Genomic DNA, 22,783 nt, shown 5'->3' on the forward strand with positions numbered 1-22,783 from the left:
GTCCAAATGCACTGCGGCAGAGGGAGAATGGCACATCATAGGACGTCACAGCTCACAGCTACAGGCCGTTAATGTGCTGCATATAAAGCTGTGTGTCTGATCTGTTTGTTTTTAATAGGATTGTCGGCTCTAAGTGACTGTGTGAGTGGGTGGATGGTTTGTCCATGTCTGTCCCACACTGGGCTGACTGTGAACGTGCTTCTAGTCCAGGAAGTCACAGTGGCACAGATAATTAGCCTGGCATTTGGTGTTCTGTGGAAATCACAGGTTGCCACCCTGTGGAAAGTCTGTCTGTATTTGTATGGCCATTCAGACGGAAAACTGACCTGGAGGAAGGCAATGGAAAACATGGTCCTTGGTGGGATGAATAATAGCAAATTAAAGATTGCTATGATGTTAATAATAATTATCATATTTCATTACATTTATATTAGTGAGCTTTTCTAAGAGCTTTACATTGTAAGCAGGGATCTCCTCATCCACCACCAGTGTGCAGCATCCACCCTAGAGGGCCAGCAAACACCAGCTTATTGGTGGAGAGAAGACAGAGTGATGAAGCCATTCGGTATATGGGGATGATTAGGAGACCATAATGGTCAGAGGACAATGGGAAAATTTGGCCTGGGATTTTTTAATGACCACAGAGAGTCAGGACCTCACTTTAACATTTCTTCTGATCCGAAGGATGGTGCTTTTTGACAGTATTTTCCCCCCCATCATTTTACTGGGGTGCTAGTACCCACACAGATCACAGGGTGAGCACCCCCTACTGACACCTCTTCCAGCAGCAACATAGTTTCCTCAGGAGCACCAAATATTATATTATATTATATTATATTTAGTGCTGTCAATCGATTAAAAAAAATTAACTAATTAATCGCACAATTTTTTTAAATTAATCGCGATTAATCGCGATTAATCGCAATTAAAAGACTGAAACTTTTTGGATATGTAAATGTAAGATGTAAATAATTAATGTAAACTCAAGACAAAGAAACTATTTAAATTCAAAATATGATTGTTTATTGGAGGTTTTTTTTAACTTGTAACACAGATTTTCTCATGTAAACAACATACCTGCAATAAACCATCAATATCCTCCAAATTAACTGTTGGCTTGAAAGCCATATTTATTACAGAAATAAAAACACAGGCATGTAAGTTCCATTTGAATTTCAAAACAATCAATGCCAATAAAAAACAAAAATGATTTCCATGTTGAATTCTAAGTGGACTGCAAAAAAATTCCAAAGTATAGTCATTGCCAGTGCTTTAAGTGGGCCAGTACGCACTGGTACCGCCACTTCCAAATATAGCTCTTGATCGTACCGCCACCTCTCCGTGCGCCCAGAACGTGCTTGTAGTGTACCGGTACGCTCATTTGGACATCTGTTTTAATAGAGGTTTTAATCTTTTACCTGCACTGCCGATTTTCAGAGCGCCCTTCACAATGCAAGCTTCCTAATTCATCCCACCCAGAGCAGAAACTACATTACCCATTCACCCTTAAGTTATACAAGTGAATAGCGCATGTGTCGCTTTTCCCACTGTTAAGTGTCAACAACTCAACGTGGCCGGAGAAGGTGTGTGAAACTCGTTGTGAGTTATACTAAAGCAAAATCTTGAGTATTTATTGTCTGATAAACATTAAAAACTGTCTGCGGAGGTTGAGTCGTCCTGCAGCCCCCGCTGGCTGTTCATTGGCTGCAGCATCTTTTTTCTAAGTTCTAAAAAAATACCGTAGACGGCAAGGCACAAATTTAGATATTCATTTATCTAATTAATCTATAGCCTATGCACAAAGACAATATGATCTTTTTGTCCCCTTTGTGTTTTAAAGCTTGATGAAGAGAGAGAGCGCAAGTTGCTGCAGCTGAGGAGGACAGTGATGCGCGCGTACAGGAGTGATTGACAGTTCGCGGCACTGTGTACAAAAAATACTCCGCTACACAATTATTTCGTTATTTTCGTTTAAGCTTATTAATGTGGCCGGCTTGACGTCCTTATAATATATTAAAGGAAGAGACAATGCCAAGACATCTACTAAAAAAGGATTCTTTTATTCTTGACTGAGCCTCAAAAGAAGACCCAGCATTAAATGTTTGGTTCAGGGAAAAATAGTTTTTTTTCTCAGGACTTAGATCCAATCAAACAAGAAAAGTTGTATAAAACAGAATAATAAAACAAAACAAATGATGTGACTCGGTTCCCTTCAATGGGCACAGAATGTGAAATAACATAAGAAAAGCAAATAACAAAAATAAGTCCTTTACAGTAATTATCTCTAATCAAAACACCAGATCACAAGTCCCAATTTGACTTGAAAGAGTGCAATCAATGTTAAAGAACCAATAAAGGTGTATAAAACAACGGCAGTGGCTTATATGTGCCTGAATAAAGACAAAAAACAACAGCATGAGCATACATGAAAAATCTGCACATCTTGCCACATAAATGCACCACTCACATTACACACAGTTCACATTTTAACCTCTTTTAAACATATTAATCAGTAAACAGACTTTAGATAAAAGTATACACTTTATACAGAGTACAATACTTTTCATGCCACATACAGAAACACACTTTGGGAGAATAAAATGAAAAACACTCACTGTTATATGAGACTTTGGATTACCAATCACGTGGAAACTGGCACGTGCGATCTCACAATCTTGCTCTCCCCTCTTAACAGTATAATATACAACAATTACTGCATGTTCTTCCTATACATGTATTACACTGCATTATTATACATTATAACAGTCTTCAAAGTGTATTTTAAATTAACTTACGCTCAATCTCCGTTGAAGTAGGCCTGAATCCCCTCCCCCACCGGATATTTCTCATATGCAGCAACAAACACTAATATAAACACTGAATTGTCATCTACTCATGCAGACACACAACTGAAACCACCACAGGTCCACAAGTTGAGAATTAACCTGGATTAGATCCGTTTTGCAGTTTCTAAACAACTATTTTCTCCTCACTTGTAACTGCTGCTTCTATCAGCGCGCCCTCTGTTCCTTTCTGACGCACACACGCTCTCGTGCATATGATCAAACTCTTAAAGGAGACAGCACGCATAACTGCATCATAGCAAAAACTTAAAGGGAAAAATCACCAGGGGAATTAAACATCGGCTATTCCTGCCCCGGTTACACTCTCCCCTGCTAACAGTCAACGTCCTCGATGACTGCAAACACTCTTTAATCATCCATTACTCCTTGTAATTTACCGGACGTGTACAAGACCATACCCGCTAACACTTGGGAAAGGACATCAGGACTAAAGGACACAGCATTACAAGCGGATTTAGGCAGTCTGTTTGGGTTACCATGAACACCAGCAGTTGGCCGCTGGGTTCTGCGTGGCATAGGGTGGGGTGCAGCACTTTTTACTCTTGGATTTCGGGGAACAGGAACTGGCCTAACTGAAACCACATGCAAAGGTGAATCAGTTCTTTCAATATCAGGCAGAGAGGGCTCTTCAACAGCACTCGCCTCAGTATTCACTAGTGCATCCTTATATACTCCTTGTGCTTCTTCCAATCCAGCACAATTGTCTGATTCCACATCTTGTTGCTGTGAGTCCTCAAGTACTGGGTCCATTGAATCCTCCTTAGTCCACCTAGTTTCTTCCACTAACACACATTCTACATCCAGTGAAGGTATCTCTTCCACTAACACGGAGCTAGGTACTCCTTCTACAGGTCTCACTTTTCTCCGTGGCATTGGTATTGGTCTCGGGCAGGGCCTAATGTCTGATCTGTGTACTCTTTTTGCAGGACCGCCTCCCACTGGCTCCACAGTGTAGGTCGTACCATGCACCTCTACCACCTTATAGGCTGTAGGTGCCCAGGCGTCCTGTATCTTGTTCCGTCCTGGTGGACGATATCGTAAGTACACCTGCTGACCAACTTCTACCTCTGGACAGTATACCCCACTCTCACGCTTGGTAACTCGGTCCGCTGCCTTCCTTTCAGCATATTCACGTGCCCTAGTGTGAGCATCCCGAAGCCGCTCCTTGTGGACAGACAACCAGGCAGGCTCCTTCTCAAACACTGGCTCCTGGCCCAATAAGGCATCTACTGGTAAGTGTGGCTGCATACCAAAAAGCATGTAGTAAGGGGAGTAACCAGTGGAGGAATGAGGCGTTACATTATAGGCATACACCAGCTCAGGTAAGTACTCTGGCCATTTCCGTTTCTTGTCAGGTGGCAAGGAACGCAAGAGGTCATGCAGAGTTCTGTTAAATCTCTCGCACTGTGCATTTCCCTGGGGGTGATGTGGCGTAGTGCGGGACTTTCTCACTCCATACAGCTTACAGAGCTCTGCAATAACGGCACTCTCAAAGTTCCTCCCCTGGTCTGAATGGAGACGTTGAGGCACACCATACTTGAGGAACCATTCCTTCAGAAGGATCTTAGCGGTAGTGTCTGCCTTCTGATTGCGTGTGGGGAATGCCTGGCTGAACTTAGTGAAAACATCAGTCACCACCAAGACATTCTCCCGTCCATCCGACGCAGGTTCCAGTGTGGTGAAATCCATTGCGACCACTTCCAGTGGATGAGAAGCCAAGAACGGGGTCCAAGGTGCCTGAATCTTGGGCTGCGGCATTTTGGCTAGCACACACCGCTGGCACTCCTTCACCCACTTATCCACAGCATCATACATCCCAACCCAATAACAATGCTGCTTGAGCAGGGCCAGCGTCCTCTCTACACCTTGATGCCCCATCTGGTCATGGACACTTCGCAACACCATTTCAACAAGACATGCAGGAAGCAGCAACTGTTGACATTCCCCATTGAACACATCGTCAATAGTTCTGTACATCAGCCCTTCTTTCTCTTGAAGCTTGTCCCACTGCTTAAGCAACAACAGCACCAGCCTGGACAAGTGCTTTCTTTCATGATTTGTGGGCTTCCTCTTCTTGTCCCAGAAACTCTTGAGCACACTGATGGTTGGATCTGCCCTCTGAAACTGACGAAGCTCATCCTTTGTGTAACCAGGTAATGTTGGGGTATTCTCCAGTTGGTCCCCTTCACTTTCTTGGTCTTCGATGGCTGCCTGTAAGATTCCCATTTCTCCTTCTCTAGGACTCACCACTAGCCCAGCCAGGTCAGCTCCCACTGCAGTCCCTGTACGAAGCCCACTGCAAATAGCCACACAGCCATCATACTCCAAATCCTCAGTTACCACTTCCATGGCCTCCAGTCCTGGTCTTCTAGAGAGAGCGTCGGCTGCAGTGTTGCACCGCCCAGGGCGGTACTGCACTTTGAAATCGAATATCGCAAGCTGTGCAGCCCACCTCTGTTCAATAGCACCCAGCTTTGCAGTGTTGAGGTGGCAGAGGGGATTGTTATCGGTTAGGACCATAAACCTAGATCCGAGCAGGTAACTACGGAACTTCTCCACAACAGCCCATTTGAGTGCCAGGAGCTCCAGCTTCATACTGCTGTAGTTCCTGTCATTTCGCTCTGCGCCCCTCAACCTCCTGCTTGCATATGCTATCACGGTCTTAATTCCCCCTTGCTGCTGGTATAGCACAGCGCCCAATCCCAGGTTACTGGCGTCGGTCTCCAGCACAAAAGGTAGGGTGAAATCTGCATAACCTAGAGTCGGAGCACAGGTAAGCTTCTCCTTAAGGTGCTCAAAGGCTTGTTGGCACTCCGTTGTCCAGGAGTCTTTAAACAACTTGTTGACCTGAGCAACACTCCCCTGGTGGACACAAGCGTTTACAACATCATGGAGCGGACCGGCCACCTTGGAGAAGCCCTCAATGAATCTCCGATAGTAGCTGCAGAATCCTAAAAAGGATCGCAACTCCTTCAGAGTGTTAGGGACTGGCCACTGTTTCACCGCACTCACTTTGTCTGGGTCTGTAGACACCCCTTGAGCAGATACCACATGTCCTAAGAACTTTACTTCGGACTGCAGAAAGTGGCATTTTTCCACCTTAATCTTAAGTCCGGCCTCCCTCAACCTCTGTAACACAGTCTCAAGCCTCACCAAGTGTCCCTCAAATGTACTAGAGTACACAAGCAAATCGTCCAAATAGACGAGAACCATTTGAAAGACCAGGTCACTCATTATGGCCTGCATGAGACGTTGGAATGTCGCTGGCGCGTTACATAGGCCAAACGGCATCCTTTGGTACTCATACAGGCCAAATGGTGTAATGAAAGCTGTTTTGTGGCGATCCTTCTCATGAACTGCCACCTGGTGATAGCCACTCGCAAGATCAATAGATGAAAACATCTTGGCCCTACACAAAGCATCCAGACTCTCATCTATTCTTGGCAACGGGAATGCATCACGCCTAGTTTTACTGTTCAGCTTACGGTAGTCCACGCAAAGGCGAAGACTCCCGTCAGTCTTCCGGACTAACACAACTGGAGATGCATATGAACTGGAGCTTTCTTTGATGACACGCTTTTTGAGCAGTCCAGAGATATGGTCCTTCACCTCCTGGAATTGGTTTGGGGGTATTCGTCGGTAGGACTGTGAGACAGGAAGGTCATCATTCAAGGGAATCTCATGCTTTACCAATTCAGTATAACCGAGGTCTTCATCAGTGATGGCAAACACGTCCAGGTATCCCCTCAGCAGTGCCTTCAGCTCTGCCTGCTGTGCAGGGGTGCCGCCAATCTTCATTTTCTCCAGGGGACACTGAAGGTCACCGCTAACTCCCGTCATTGACCTCTGATTTACCATAATTTCCTCATGATCTGCAGAGATTCGATTGAATCTAACTTCGCAGGAGCTACTCTCAACATGATGACCTTGGGCAAGTACCCCCAGCTTTACCTTAGGTGGCAGCCACACATCTTCAGGGGACAAGTTTACTATCTGCACTGGGAATACCCGCCTACCGGGTGACACCAAGGTAGGAACCAGGACCAAGCCACCTGGCAATGATGTATTACATGGTTCAAGCAAGCTTACGCCGCTGTTGCCAATCAGCTCTTTGTGTATTCTAGCCTGAACTGTGGCCACAGATGCTGCAGGTACGTAAGACTTACGTGTACCTGCCACCCGAACCACAGAGTTCGCTCCTACTGGGGCAGCCTCTTGCACTCTGTTAAAGGCGGCCCTCCAGTTAGCATCCAATGTCCCCTCCAAAGCATTGTCAAACTCAGCTAGAATTAATTGTTTACACCGCTGTGCTATGTTCATACCAAGTATGCCTGGGGGTGCTGAGTTAATCTCCCCATCATTCTGGTCATGTACCACCAAGAACCCACACCCAGGTATAGTCAACCCCATTACCTGGATATCAAGTTCTACATACCCAAGGTAGGGAAGAGGCAGCCCATTGGCGGCAGTAATCTTTAACCACTTGCTTGTAAGGTGCATGTCTTTGTCTTCTCCATGAAGATATTCTTTAAAGAAGCTCTCTGTCAAAGTACTCACATTACTGCCAGTATCTAACAGACACCGGATTGCTACCCCCCCAGCATGAATTTCCACTTCTGGGCATTTGCCCACTGCACGTTCCAGAAACCTCTCTTTTGTCAGTGAGCCAGTCTTTGAGCCATCAATTCCACCTCTCATTGCTCGGCTCTTCGCAATGGAGGTGCACCGTTTCCCGGAAGCGGAGACTCAGACGTTGCTGGCTCAGTGCGTTCCTGCAAGCGCTGCCCAGTGCATTGCCTGGCTATGTGCCCAACGCCCTCACATCTCAAACAAATGGGTTGGCCATCTCGGGTATACCTTGGCTTAAACCTGGGCTTACTAGGTTTTTCACAAGTTGGGTCAGACCTTTGAATCGTGAGATCACGGACAGCATTGGTAAGGTCCCCGATAGCCTTCCCTTGTTGTGTAATTACCTTAATTACTTCTTGTAGGGCTACAGTCAAGTCATTTGGTACAGTGGCAGTCATCCTTGAATGCTCTACACTTTCTTCCACACTCACTAGGTTTCGGTTTCGGACCACATTAGCTGGACGAGGTCGCTCTTCTGAGCACCACAACAGGGCCTCCTCACGAACTTCAAATAATGTAGCATGAGGCCGCTCTCTAATCACTTTGCGCAGTTCCCTCCGGAGTGCTGAATCCCTCACCCCTTCTATGAACTGGTCTCTCAATGCCAGCTGCACATTTGGAATACAATGTGGTGCTTGTTGCAGTGCAGCATTTAACATCAATGACAGTGCGTGTGAAAAATCACGAAAATCCTCACCGTCCAATTGTTTTCGTGCATAAAATGTGTGCAACAACTGGGAGGTGCTACGCTTTTCCCTGAAAGCTGCCCTCAAATATGAGAATAGATCTTCAGCTGACTTATCCTCCCCCCCCATACACAGCCTGACTTCTTCTAGTGCTGAACCCTTTAAGTGGGAGAGGATAAAATCTACCTGATCCTCAGTACTCAACCCCCTCACTCGTATAACCCTCCCAAGTTCCTCAATGAACTCATCAACATTTTGGCAATCTTTACCTGGGTCCCCACTGAAAGGTACAATTTGTCTCTCTCTTGGGATATACACATAGGATCTAGTATGAACATTAGTCATGTTAGCAAGTGCTGACATTACTTCATCATGTCTACGTCCCAACTCCGAGATCTGGGACTGAAGCTGTGAGACTGGGTTACCTTCCTCAATGTCCATTTCCGGCGCAGCACCTGCAACTTGAATGTCCTCTGCCATGGCAGCTGCACCCTCCATGTTCTCAGCATCCATGACTTTGAGGGGTAGTCACAGAAAATATCAGTTCTCCAATAGTCACTTCAACAAGCACTGTCCTCCTCGAAGTCCTCACACAGCAGACTTGGTGTGCTGGCTCTTTGTCCTGCCGCCGCTTCTGTCAGGATGTCACTGCAGGTCGTTCCAGCACTCAGTCACCCTTCGCCACTACCGTTGTTTACACCTTTCTACTTTTGCACTATTGTAACAAAAATAAATCAGCCCCAAACAAAACAGAATCCCACTTCTGACACCAAAATTAGATGTGGCCGGCTTGACGTCCTTATAATATATTAAAGGAAGAGACAATGCCAAGACATCTACTAAAAAAGGATTCTTTTATTCTTGACTGAGCCTCAAAAGAAGACCCAGCATTAAATGTTTGGTTCAGGGAAAAATAGTTTTTTTTCTCAGGACTTAGATCCAATCAAACAAGAAAAGTTGTATAAAACAGAATAATAAAACAAAACAAATGATGTGACTCGGTTCCCTTCAATGGGCACAGAATGTGAAATAACATAAGAAAAGCAAATAACAAAAATAAGTCCTTTACAGTAATTATCTCTAATCAAAACACCAGATCACAAGTCCCAATTTGACTTGAAAGAGTGCAATCAATGTTAAAGAACCAATAAAGGTGTATAAAACAACGGCAGTGGCTTATATGTGCCTGAATAAAGACAAAAAACAACAGCATGAGCATACATGAAAAATCTGCACATCTTGCCACATAAATGCACCACTCACATTACACACAGTTCACATTTTAACCTCTTTTAAACATATTAATCAGTAAACAGACTTTAGATAAAAGTATACACTTTATACAGAGTACAATACTTTTCATGCCACATACAGAAACACACTTTGGGAGAATAAAATGAAAAACACTCACTGTTATATGAGACTTTGGATTACCAATCACGTGGAAACTGGCACGTGCGATCTCACAATCTTGCTCTCCCCTCTTAACAGTATAATATACAACAATTACTGCATGTTCTTCCTATACATGTATTACACTGCATTATTATACATTATAACAGTCTTCAAAGTGTATTTTAAATTAACTTACGCTCAATCTCCGTTGAAGTAGGCCTGAATCCCCTCCCCCACCGGATATTTCTCATATGCAGCAACAAACACTAATATAAACACTGAATTGTCATCTACTCATGCAGACACACAACTGAAACCACCACAGGTCCACAAGTTGAGAATTAACCTGGATTAGATCCGTTTTGCAGTTTCTAAACAACTATTTTCTCCTCACTTGTAACTGCTGCTTCTATCAGCGCGCCCTCTGTTCCTTTCTGACGCACACACGCTCTCGTGCATATGATCAAACTCTTAAAGGAGACAGCACGCATAACTGCATCATAGCAAAAACTTAAAGGGAAAAATCACCAGGGGAATTAAACATCGGCTATTCCTGCCCCGGTTACATAACGTTAGCGTTACAGAAAGGTCTGATTTACGCACTGTTACAGTCATACAGTCATATTGTTTCTTGTGGCAGACTGAAGAGTAATCCGGCAGAGTTTTATACTGAAAATTTCCGTCTAAAAGTCCTTCCTTGGTCTTATCCATATTTCTTTGCACGTTGAACATACATAGGCCACAACTGGAAATAAAAAAAAACTGCAACCGCGTTAATTGCGTTATTTTATTTTAACGCATTAAATATTTCAAATTAATCGAATGCGTTAACGCGCTAATTTTGACAGCACTAATTATATTATATTATATTATATTATATTATATTATATTATATTACTCTACTCTTTTCCCAACCGTTCTATTCACACACACACACACACACACACACACACAACCTTCCTTGATTTACAATTCTGCATCCTTTTTGTACCCTAATTGAAATTCACGACATTTATTGACATTAAAAAGGCAATTTAATTCTGAATGGTGCATATACCACATAACCCTACATCATACCATGGTAGAACCAAAGTATTTTTGTAAGATTACACATGCTGGAAAATCTCTCAAAAAATACTCCGTAATTGAACAGAAACACAAAGGTGCAGATTTAACTGACATTAGCAAGGAGTGGATGGCGTTTGCTGGAGCATGTGGGACCAGACCACATCTTTCCATCCTGATTTAACATGTGTCTCTGTTACACACAGTCGTGTTGGTATTAAATGTGACTAAAGCCTCTTTAGAGATTGTGTGTATTGTGAACTAGCACCAGTCCCTCTCACACACACTGATGGACTGAGACAGCTGCTCTTCCTGAATGGAAAACAGCCCTTGCTCCCCAGTGCAGTGCAGTGAACTACAACCACAACTACTGAGTCTAATTGAATTGAGTTGGCTGCCTCACATTGGCGTACTTTTCATCAAGATGTTTAGGCTTCTTATTGTGCATTTGTTGAGAAGAGTCTGAGTGTATGTCTGCAGTCCATACACGTTCTACTATCTTTGTACTGTATGTCAGCAGACATTTTTCAGAGTAGACTTGACTAGTTCCCAGTTAGTTAGTACCCTTCTGGTAGAACAGTTAGAAACAGTTAGAACCCTTCTGGTAGATGTCATACCTACACCATTATGTGGGTAAATAGCATGTCTCTTATTAAACGTGGTGGAGCAGACGTGTACATTATGTTCAGTCTGTCATACTGTCTTAAGATGTATGACTGGACAGACTGTACTTCTATCAGACTCATCAAAATTGTATTGGCATGATTATTAAAATGTTTAAGATTATTTACTTACTGGACTGTTAATAGACATACAGACAAAAAATAAAAAGACAAGTTAAAAGATAAGATAAAATAAAAATCCTCTTCATTCCACCATGCACATAAAGCAAGAAGAACCACCAGGCTTTCAAATAGTTTTTATCGACTGCTGGTGAATAAAGATAAACTGCTGCCTCCTCTTCAAATATGTCCTGTTAGCTCTTCAGTAATGCACACATAACACATTAATAACAGATTGAAGTATGAAATATTTAGATGGACTGTGTGAATTAAGTAAATGACTTTGCACCCTCAAGTGGTTGTAAATGATACTGCATCAATCTATCAACCCCTGATGATAAACACCACATTAGCAGATGTGGTTCAGTATAGATTTGCTCTTAAAGCTTGTTTTACATTTAGTGGAAAAAGAAGAATACAACACACAGAGTACCAGAATTAAATAAATAATTGGCACCATGATACAGTATATGCACATAGTCAAATCTATTATTATTTTATGAGGGAAAAAAGTGCTCTACCCATCTGCTGCCTGAAAAATAGAGAAATGGCTGTTTTTTCCTTCCTCAGCAAATCCTTTTTTTTTTTCTGAGAACAATAGTGATATTACATAAAGAAAGATTGTATGTCTTAAAATAGGAGAGGTACTACGGCAGCAGATAAGAGATGTTGTCCATTGTAATCGGGCAAACAAAGAATATGAGGATATGCAGACAGTGAGAATACTCTTTTATAGTCGTGGACAATAGTCATAAGTGAAGAACTGGCTAGTAGGAATGTAAATTGAATAGCCCAAAGATAATAGGTGTTGGAATTTCAATTGGACTGACATAAAATGTAATGAATTACATTTCAAAGAAATTCATTACAGCCATGCAACAGTTGGTCACAACCGCTCCTCAACTTGATGTCAACATCAGTACTGGTGAAAAGGGGGTGAATGCCTTTATTGTACTGAATATAATATAGACTGAGAAACTCTTTGGTCTTAATAATGTAACTGCAACAAATTCTATCAAATGTACACATGCTGTAAAAAACAGTGCATTTTATGTAATTTTATTGTAAAAAAATTAAAATAAATTATTACAAGTAAAACCTATGAATTAACAATAAAAAAAAAAGGTAATTGCAAGGACATTTTAATTGAGTGCTTTACACATGCTGCTTAAAACATTAATGAATTAAACATCATTTATTTTGAATACTAATTATTAATATATATAATATTACTTTAAATTCAAATTAGTTCTGCATCCTACACCCAATCCAAAAACAGATCAAACACAGGAATTGAATTCCTGCTGGTTAGGGCTCAGTTTCAGTACTGCAATTCCCCGAGACAGATGCTCAACAACAGTCACATTGTGTGAGTATGAGCCACCATGTGGAGCTGTGGAAGCTGGATAGGTTATTGGGTCCAAGCAGATGATTGTGGCATCCAGCATTCATAACAGAGGAAATACCACAAGAGACTTTCATCTACCATCATACTGTGACAGAAGAGACTATTAAAATTTCATATTCATTTCACAGTATGCATAAAGTAATAGAGCTGATGTAAGAATGTGAGTCTGAGGTTCCTTCTTGTGTTTGAATTGTGCCATTTATTTAATTTTTTTCTTAAATAAAGAAATAGTTTTATTAAGCGATGAGACATTAAATTGGACAAAAATATCAGTAAGGACATTTTTAATATTTAGAGTTCAAACAATTGCTAATCAGCATATCAAAATTATTTATGAAGTATCATATGACACTGAAGAATGGAGTAATGATGCTGAAAAATCAGCTTTGCATCACAAGAATAAATTGCATTTTAAATATTGAATTAGAAACCGAACATTTCTGTGTGATTTTGTTCCCTGCAGGAATTAGAAAACATGGAGGGGGAGGAGGGCCAAGCGGACCTTTCCACTTTAGCCTCCCCCAGCTCTCAGAATGACCCTGAGGTTTATATCCTGCCCCTGACGGAGGTCTCACTACATGTGTCCAAACAGCCCAGCAAGTCATGTAAGAATCCGTAAAGTTTTGCTGATTATTGATCTGTGATTCACAAAAGGAGCAATTTTGAATAATGTGTTGACTGATCTTTTCCATGTATAGAAAATATAATGCAAGTGATTTGGAAGGAGTCCTGGTCATGTGATTTACGGTAGCAACCACCAGCTTTTTTTTTTTTAAATGGAAACCATGATAGACTCACGGTCTATGCTAACAGTGGTGTTTATAGTTAATCTTGACACACTGCAGGCAGATTGCTGGTTATGTTAAGTGCCACACTACGCTGATATTGTTCCTTACATTATTAACTGCCTTGTGCCAGGAAGAGTAAAGATATAGTACTGTGCCCATTGTGAAGTGACGGTTCTGGAAAAAGAGCAGTGGCCTTGTTTATGTTCTCAACTGTAGAGAAGGGTGGAGAGCGAACGTCTCTGGAAGCAGAGCACACATCTGTCAGTTGCATAATGCACTGTGAGACCGGCCCAGAGGACTCTTGGCATAATGAATGCATGTTAACTGGACTGGAGAGAGGAAAGAGAGTTATTAATGCATGGAAGCACTGGAGAGCACAGATGGAAATTAAACCGTTTTTTCTACAACATTACAACAGATATGAAACAGATGCGTCTGAAACCAAAATAACTAGATTTTCATCTTGTTAGAAGATATTGATTTGGTAGTAGTGCTTGCCAAGAAAACCGACCATGGCTTGTGGTCAAATTTTAAGTGGACGTTTTTGTAAAACACATTACCGTTCAAAAGTTTGGGCTTTTTGAAAGAAAAATCCTGTAAAAACATATTACAGTTTTCATTAAATTATTAAATAATTTTCAACAATAATATTTCTTGAGCAGCAAATCAGCATATTAGAATGATTTCTGAAGAATCATCTGACACTGAAGACTGGAGGAATGATGCTGAAAATTCAGTTTAGCGTGACAGGATTAAATTCCATGTATAATTATTTGAACACATTAAAACAAATCCTAGAATCCTAATGATTTTTCCCCCTCAGAAATTCTGTATGTATTTATTTTTTTATTGTTATCAAATCAAGACATGAAACATTAATTTAATTTATCTTTTAATTACTGAAAATTAAGCAAACTTTTTGTTGGCAAACAAAGGGGATTTACTATTAAATTTCAAACACGGAAGAAATATTGTGTGATTAATCCTTAAAAAATAATGTTTGTTTCATTTTAGTAGTATATAATGCTTTTGCTCAAATCAAACGGTCAAATGCTCATGAAGTGAGTCTTAGAGTATTTCTGGAGATGTTCTTCATGTGTTTTCGTCCTCATTTAGTCAGACGGCAGATGCTGAAATCACTACTATGATTTAAAGTCACAATTTTGACACACAGAGATATGTTTTACAGTCATAAATGCATTTAGGATGAATTTGAAACATATTTCCAAAAGAAAACCAATTAGAGCTTTATCAGAAAGTTTTAACGTCTCTAGAACAGACATAAGTCAAAATAATCACCATAGTAAAGGTGTAACAACAACATTTATAGACTTATGCCAAAAAAAATAAATAAAAAATTATATATATATATATATATATATATATATAAATCCCGGGTCCAGGGACTTTTTTCTTTTTTGCCATGCATTGTAGAGCTCATTCATTGTTGCGGTGCCTCAGGTGTTGAAATAGATTTGTTATACATTATACCGTTTCACACGTTTGCAGTGTGTATAGCTTCAGTATGTGTGTGCGGTGCAGAAGCAGCAGAGAGCGCATTAAAATAATACACGAGAGCGAATCGTGTCTCCTCTCACTTAAACTGCGTCCTGTGCACTCACAACTCTCTCTATGCTCATGTGCTAGATATTAATTATTTTCGCACAATTTTATTTCTAGCCTTTTACCACATGCAGTGTGAACGCTCTGATCAGTTATCATGGGCTCGGAAAAAAGGCACATCACAGACAGTGTGTGAACCTGGAGTTGGGCATATGCCCAGTCTGTTCTGTTCTCGCGCTAGGGGTGTTGCATTCTGATTGGATCGGATAGCATACTGCGGGAGGTCAGGGCCGCAGAAAATCGTGCTATAAATCGATTTAGAAATTGTGCACGCTCAAATCGTTATTTTATGATGATTTCTATTAATCACAGATCCCTAGAATGAACTGGCAAAAAAACAGAAAATAACTCTGACTGGCACTGCTCAGCAAAACAGAAAACCAGATCCAGGCAGAGCTCAGCAACGGGAAGACAGTCAGTGGAGCAAGCAATCAGGAGGAAACATGCTGACAGCATTTATGCACGTTTGAATTTGTTGTTCTGTAGCATATGCAGCAAAAATATCTAAGATAAATTGGCGGTTTATTCTTAAACCAATCAGCTAGCTCGAATAGTGGAATCATAGTTACAGTTTAATATTTATTTTTTGTTTTTTAATTATATTTATAAAATATATTATTTATTTTAATAGTAATTGGCGCCCACCTGCAATGCCATCGCGGCCCACAGGTTGAAAGCCACTGATCTAATCAATATAAAAGAGCCTGTAAGAATTCACCGTATCACACACACTCCAGACGTGTTGCATTCAACTCGAGCAGCGGTATAAAACAGTTAAAGAATAAACAATGAGGCAAAGAGAAGTTAGAAGTTCAGTGTTTAAAAAAACGGAGCAAACGGAAAGAGCCGTCTATATTATAGCTCTATAAATGAAGCATACAGACTTTATTAGAGCCACAGACAGACAGACGTTTCGATGAAAATGCTCAATATACAATTCATTATGTGCATTAACAACAGTACAGGCAAATGTAATGTCATTTAATGGAAAACTATGTGAATGGTGCTCTGAGGTGCGGCAGGATTTTCTGTCAGTTGCATTTAAATCCGGGTCTGTAGTTTCTCGCTCTGTTCAGGTGCAGCATCGTGTAAGCACATGCTGTCAGTGATTTCAGCCACTAGAAGCTGCTCTCGCACTGTATAATGAAAACATAGCCTTCTCAGACGCTCCAGTAACAGACACAACCCGTAAAAACTATCGGCATGGATTTTTTCGCTAACCGATAGTTCCAACAATCAACTATTGGTGCTGGTTAATATGCAAAACCGATACATCGGTTGATCTCTAGTCTAAACGCCAAAAAACTTGAGGTTTACTAATTCTATTCAGACCAGATCCATATGATCTTTTTTTTTTGGGGGGGGGGTGCATCTCAGTTGGTCTGTAGTTTTCCATACTTTTGCGCATATTGTGAATGTTACATAGTTGAAAGTGCCCAATTTTATCTGTGGCCGAATACCTTAATTTTAGTAACTCTCATGTGACATATACTATGTAGAGAATAAGTGAACAAGTCCATCCTGATGACACTATTTTAACAAATGCATCTGTATGAACAAAAATGACAGTGTAGATCTGAAAAACATGAAATCCTTGATGAAATCCATAGAAGGTTATTTTCCAGCTAATTAGCTCCTAGAAACCCACCCCAGAAACCACAAACCAATGCAGAAAACCTTTGTGTTTCATAGCAACACCCTGGAAACCACTAAAAATGCCTTGTCATAACGGCAGTGAGTTTTACAGAGGCAAATAACATGAATAATAAAAATCGACTGAATGTACTACTTTTTTTTTTTAACATCAAGTCAAATCTATTTGCTCAATGACTGCCTGTGTGGAAGCTGGCAGTGGATGAAGCAGTGCAAGTCAGGTTTTCTCCCTATGACTCATGTGCTCTGTCTGCGTAGAGCATTGGGGGGGGGCGAGATGCTGTGTTGAAACACAGGCAGGGATTGGACAAAAGAGTTTTAGGTGTCAGCCAATAGCCCTCTGGATTGTTCGTCGCCCGTGGTTACCACCATGTGATTGGTCCAGGTGTTGAAGAGCGAGAGTGTAGCGAGAGAGTCCCCCGTGATATTGAGAAGGGCTCGGTCATGGTTAAACAGCTCCCTTTCCATCCTCACCCTTCTGTGTGTTATATTAATGAAAAGAGCTAGACATGAACACTTGACTGAATGCAATGAAGTTAAAACCTACATATGAATGCCCCTACTGGTCTTTCACTGCTAAACTACTGTACATTTACAGGTTTTCACTGACTGCAACATAAGCTTCATTCCGGAAGAGGTCGGATCACATTTATGGCCCTAAACATGCCTACTGTAGACATCTTTGTTGTTCTTATTCATGAAATAGATACTTTTTTCAAAGCAGCTTACAAAGTGTTTAATGCAGGTTTCTCAACTCTGGCCCTCAAGGTCCGCTTTCCTGCAGAGTTTAACCTTAACTCACCTGTCTTTTTAGGGTTGGAGCTAAATTCCAGAAACTTCAGTTTAGATACCCTGGGAATTGAACCCAAAATCATTACTAGTTCCATGCTCTACCATTTGTTGAGCTAATGATTCAAATTCTATATCACTTTATATCATCATAATTGTATGCATCACAATATAAATTCAACATCAAAGGGAAATTGTGAAACGGTTTCTCAATTGTTTTCTAATCACGAATATTAAGTTAATTCTTTGATTGAAAGATAAGGAACTTTTTAAATGACGTACATGGATGAATTATTTCACAGTAACATTTATTTTGCAATATATTATTTTAGTTTATATATTTTTTGTTTATATTTTATAAAAACCATGTGGTAATGTAAATACTTGTATTTTAAAGCAACATATTTGATTAGATTAAGTTTTCTTTTAGGTTTGAAATTGATGGACATAAAATGATTATAAATAAATGACAACTCAGTCATCTATTCAAAAAACTTATTTGCATTATATATTAATAAAAAAAATAAAAAAAACCCAGAACAGCAAAACTACGATCACTACATTATTATTGGATGACAAGTAAGAATTGAAGCTGACAAAACAACACTCCTTCATAATAAATTCATCCATATAGAATATCTCTTCTAGTCAATGTGCAATCGCAGATCAGCCTGGGTTTTCTCGTGCAACTGTGCTGCATTTTAATGCAATTTTGACATGGCCTAGGGCTGCTCTGGGAATGCCAGGAGTGGGACAGGAATGCACAGCTCACAGATTCCACAGAAATCAAATAAAAGGCCAGTTCAAATCTGCTGAAGAAAAGAGAGATAGTTGTGTGTCAGAAATGGGAGGTGGGGGTGGGGGGTGGGGTGCATTTCTGTGACAATCCTGGCTCTGAGCGGCAGAGAATGGGCCTTGTGTCTGGGCTGGAACTTTGGTACCAGGCGCTGCTGCTCTGCGGACAAAAGCCACAATATAACTGTGATGGGGAGTGTGAGGGGCTGGAATGAAAAGCTTCTGGAACACTGCAGAGGAGGAGAACAGTTTAATGCATTAACACAGGGATGGGTCTGTGAGGCACACACACGCACACACACTGTGAGACCTGCTGGTAGTGCAGGAGGAGGTGTGTGGGGGGCTCGTGTTAATGACAGAGGTCTTTCTGCTGCTCACAGTGTTTTATTTGTTTACAATTGCCCCCATAGTCTTGCTGAGACAGACAGAGGAAAGGGGGCAGAGGAGTGAGGGTTATTATGTGCTCATGGCATTACTTGTGTGAGCAGACGCATTTGGCATGGGCCGAGCAGCACTGCAGACATAGGTCCAGCTCCTGGTGGGACACTTGGCACTTTCAACACTGATCTCAGCCGGAGACGCTAGTTTTACTGGAGCTTTGAGTTGAGTTGAGTCTCCAGCTGTGAGTTCCAGTCGGGTGTATTATGGGAATGCTGTGGGACGCCGTATCTCAGCGCGAGGAGATGCGCTCCATCGCTGGGAAGGAAGACAGGCAGCGCTGCTTTCTCAGCTGTTCGAGGGCTTGGAGGGTTAAACCCCTGGCACATGAATATAGACATGGAGAACCGGAGAAGTATGGCACCTTCATTCCACTGCGTTGTTGGTCCTTCATCCTAAGGTTTCTTTCATTTTGAATATCGGTGTGCTATAAGTCGAGGTGGTTTGAGATAACCATGGTTCTCCATGGATATTGCTCAGTCTTCCTTGATGTTTGGCTACTTTCAAACCGCTCATTGTGTGTTTAGTTCATCCATTTGTATGTCTCTGCCAATTCTGAATGTATTTTTCTCTCTGTTTCCCTCAGTTCAGCTGCTGAAGTCTACAGATCTCGGACGCCACAGCCTCCTCTACATAAAAGAAATGGGACAGGGCTGGTTTGGCAAGGTGAGGCCTTTTACAACCCAACCGATACCTTGATGTGACCCTGAGAAAATAGCAGTGTTTTTAAGTATGCTACTCAAGGGGTTGTACTTTTCATTTAGTTATGAGCTACTGTTAAATGAACAGTTTGAGATAAATGGCACACTCTTTAAAATGTGTGCTGCCAGTTTCACAGGTGTCAGGTGTGAGCCATGCTAATGTGCAGTTTGGGCTGGCTTTCAGGTTTTGCTGGGGGAGGTGAATGTTGGACTCAGTACCACACAGGTGGTGGTTAAGGAGCTAAAGGCCAGTGCCAGTGTACAGGAGCAGATGCAGTTCCTGGAAGAGGTCCAGCCTTACCGGTACACACTTTTCCTCCTATCTCCCATTTTTTTCACTCCGCCTCATCTTATGTTTTCTAATGCTGAACTACTGTATATTAAAATTCTTTTTGTCAAAACATCACATTTGAGCCCTTTTCACATGGTACGTTGATCCTGGAAAATTGCCAGAATGCCTTCTATGTGAACGCAAACACTAATGGGGACATAGTAACATTGCCGGGATCAGTCCCGGAACAAGGCCTGTGTGAACAAAACTCAGGACCAATGCCATAAAGGTTGTGTCGTGGTGATGATGCACTCTTTTGTTTTGAAGGCAGATCAACATTCCCAACGGAAAAAATATGTGCAAACTGAAATGAAGCATTGATCAGTGATCTCCTCACTATCCACACTAAAGCTGCGATCATTCGCCAGCTTAGTGGAACGGTATGCGTCACATCGTTATGTCACACGGCTTTACGGGATCTTTATGGGATGTGTGTGAACACGGGCGCAGATTCCGGGAAAATCACTGGCAGAATCAAATGATCCCGGGACAGATTTTCCATGTATTTCCAGGAATCTCTGTGTGAAACAAGCTTTGGTGCCACAAAATAAAACAACATTAACAATGGATTACACAGTGAATGTGTAACTCAATGGTTTCTCATTTGAGCAGTGTTTTGATGTTTGAGTGTGTGAATCCCACAGGTTGCTCCAGCATTCAGCCCTCCTGCAGTGTCTGTCCCAGTGTTCAGATGTCACCCCCTATCTGCTGGTTATGGAGCACTGCCCTCTAGTAAGCCTTGGTCCTCCAGCTGCTTCACGCAATGTACTCAGAACATACTCTGAGTGGGTTTGACTACCCTTTAGCTAATCTACACTAGCAGTCAGCAATCTTCTTGACATGCCATTTTTAGAATATATCCATTATTAAACAACAAACACCTTAATTTTATAAGTATCGTTTTGAGCGCAAGAAGCTACAGACCACATGAGTGCAAGTGGTTCTGTGCTGTCCAGTTGACCCATCTTTAAGCCACGCCTTCAGACTTTTACTGACGAATCCGAGCTGAGCAACTCCTGCCATTGAGTATAATCAGTCTTTTGTTTATGGTCTGTGGAGAATGTAGTTGTTTGATAGTCTTTAAATCCAAAATAATAAAAAAACAATGTTTGTTGCCAGGTCACTGCACACAGAGAGGGTGCATGTAGTATTTTTCTGTTTTTTTTTTCATTTTCATCTGTATATAAATCTTGATAAGGAGCTTAGCATAGGCTTAGTTAAACAGCTTAATGCTCCCTCTGCTGGTCATAATAGAAATTGTTAAATGATACCTAAATAGCTGACACAATGGTACAAGAATTACAGTTGCTGGCAGCAAAAAGGTGGTGGACTTTATGATAACACAGATTAGTGTCTTGTGTTGCCTTTAAGAATGGTGTTTACATTATACAGGGAGATGTTAAAGGATACCTCCGTAGCTGTCGGGCAGCAGAGTCGGTGACCCCTGACCCTTTGATCCTTCAGCGGATGGCATGCGAGATTGCTTCTGGTCTTCTATACCTTCACAAACACAATTACATTCACAGGTGAGGATCCACTTACCTTTGGCCTTCACCCTGCATATATATTTTTCCCCTGCTGCTCACCGGACGTCCAGCTCTGGTGTCTCCTGGCAACAATATCCTGGTGCTGCCTGAGTACATGTCACAGACTCCAGCATCAGTGATTTTGTTGCTGGGGGAGACCCCTTGCTCAACAAACATCATCAATTATCTGTAAGTCACCCATGAAGAAAATGTGAGAAGACACTGCAGACTCCCTTTGTCACTCTGTCATGAAAGTTTGCCAATGACAGGAACTATAAATGATGCAAGCATTGCTCCACTCTGTCCTGTTCTCAGTGACCTGGCCCTAAGGAACTGCCTGTTGACCTCAGAGCTTGCTGTGAAAATTGGAGACTATGGCCTCAGCCACAGCAAGTACAAGGTGAGTCTGTGAAGGCTTTTAGGATTGCAGCCACGCTGATCCTATTATTTTGACATTGTCTCATTATTTCTTCTTATTCAGTATCGATAATGCATCTTTTCCCTCTGTTAGGATGACTATTATGTAACAGCAGATCAAATATGGGTTCCTCTACGCTGGATTGCCCCAGAACTGATTGATGAAGTCCATGGCAATCTCTTAGTAGTGGACCAAACCAAGGCCAGCAATGTCTGGTGAGAAATAAATCAGAGAAAAACACTATGTCAGAGGTTCTCTACCTTGAGGTCAAAGGAGATTTATCTTGTATTAAACTTTAACATTAAGGTATTTGGATTATTTTTTCAAGGAGGATAAACCTATTTATAAAATATGCCAAAATATGTGCACTAAAACGTCACTTGGACACAAAGGTATAACAATTAGGATGGTGAATGCAGAACTAGCACTTATTTGGATACTCACTTTGGCTAATGTTTGGCTTATAAGAGATAAGCATGCTTTCAAGGATAACGTTGGGCTTTGATAAGCTTCAGCACAACACACCAGGTCAGCAGACTTTTTGCTATGTTTATGTTGCTATGTTCTAAAAAGAATTTTCTCTGCAGGTCACTAGGTGTGACGATATGGGAGTTGTTTGAACTGGGTAACCAGCCTTACAGGCACTATTCTGATAGGCAGGTTTTAACATATGCTGTAAAGGAACAGCAGCTCAAACTGCCAAAGCCCCTGCTGAAAGTGCCTCTGTGTGAACGCTGGTGAGTCGTCTCACAAATCATAATCATCATGAACCACCCAACCCCATTACATCTGATGGTCGAATTCACCACATCCAAACCAATCAGTGTCCCCATCCAGAGACACACCCACCAATGACTTTTCTTTTAAATACATGTAAAGCAATCAATACCTT

At 41.5% G+C, this 22,783-nt stretch overlaps 1 protein-coding gene across 6 annotated transcripts in view; it reads left to right on the forward strand.

The window, feature by feature from the left end:
* LOC127953218 (serine/threonine-protein kinase LMTK1) overlaps positions 1–22,783 on the forward strand; it is a 54,979-nt gene that overhangs the window by 25,308 nt on the left and 6,888 nt on the right. For 4 of the 6 annotated variants that reach the window (XM_052552220.1, XM_052552202.1, XM_052552229.1 and 1 more), the window contains 8 exons: positions 13,293–13,434; positions 19,502–19,581; positions 19,801–19,919; positions 20,592–20,679; positions 21,340–21,473; positions 21,789–21,873; positions 21,985–22,106; positions 22,479–22,628. In XM_052552220.1, the coding sequence (XP_052408180.1) occupies positions 13,293–13,434; positions 19,502–19,581; positions 19,801–19,919; positions 20,592–20,679; positions 21,340–21,473; positions 21,789–21,873; positions 21,985–22,106; positions 22,479–22,628 (920 nt within the window). Of the gene's footprint in view, positions 1–13,292; positions 13,435–18,778; positions 19,316–19,501; positions 19,582–19,800; positions 19,920–20,591; positions 20,680–21,339; positions 21,474–21,788; positions 21,874–21,984; positions 22,107–22,478; positions 22,629–22,783 lie in introns of those variants that run through there. The other 2 variants (XM_052552245.1, XM_052552236.1) reach the window with 2 other exon arrangements.

The sequence above is a fragment of the Carassius gibelio genome, chromosome A3, assembly GCF_023724105.1.
Source record: "Carassius gibelio isolate Cgi1373 ecotype wild population from Czech Republic chromosome A3, carGib1.2-hapl.c, whole genome shotgun sequence".
Classification (NCBI taxonomy): Eukaryota; Metazoa; Chordata; class Actinopteri; order Cypriniformes; family Cyprinidae; genus Carassius; species Carassius gibelio.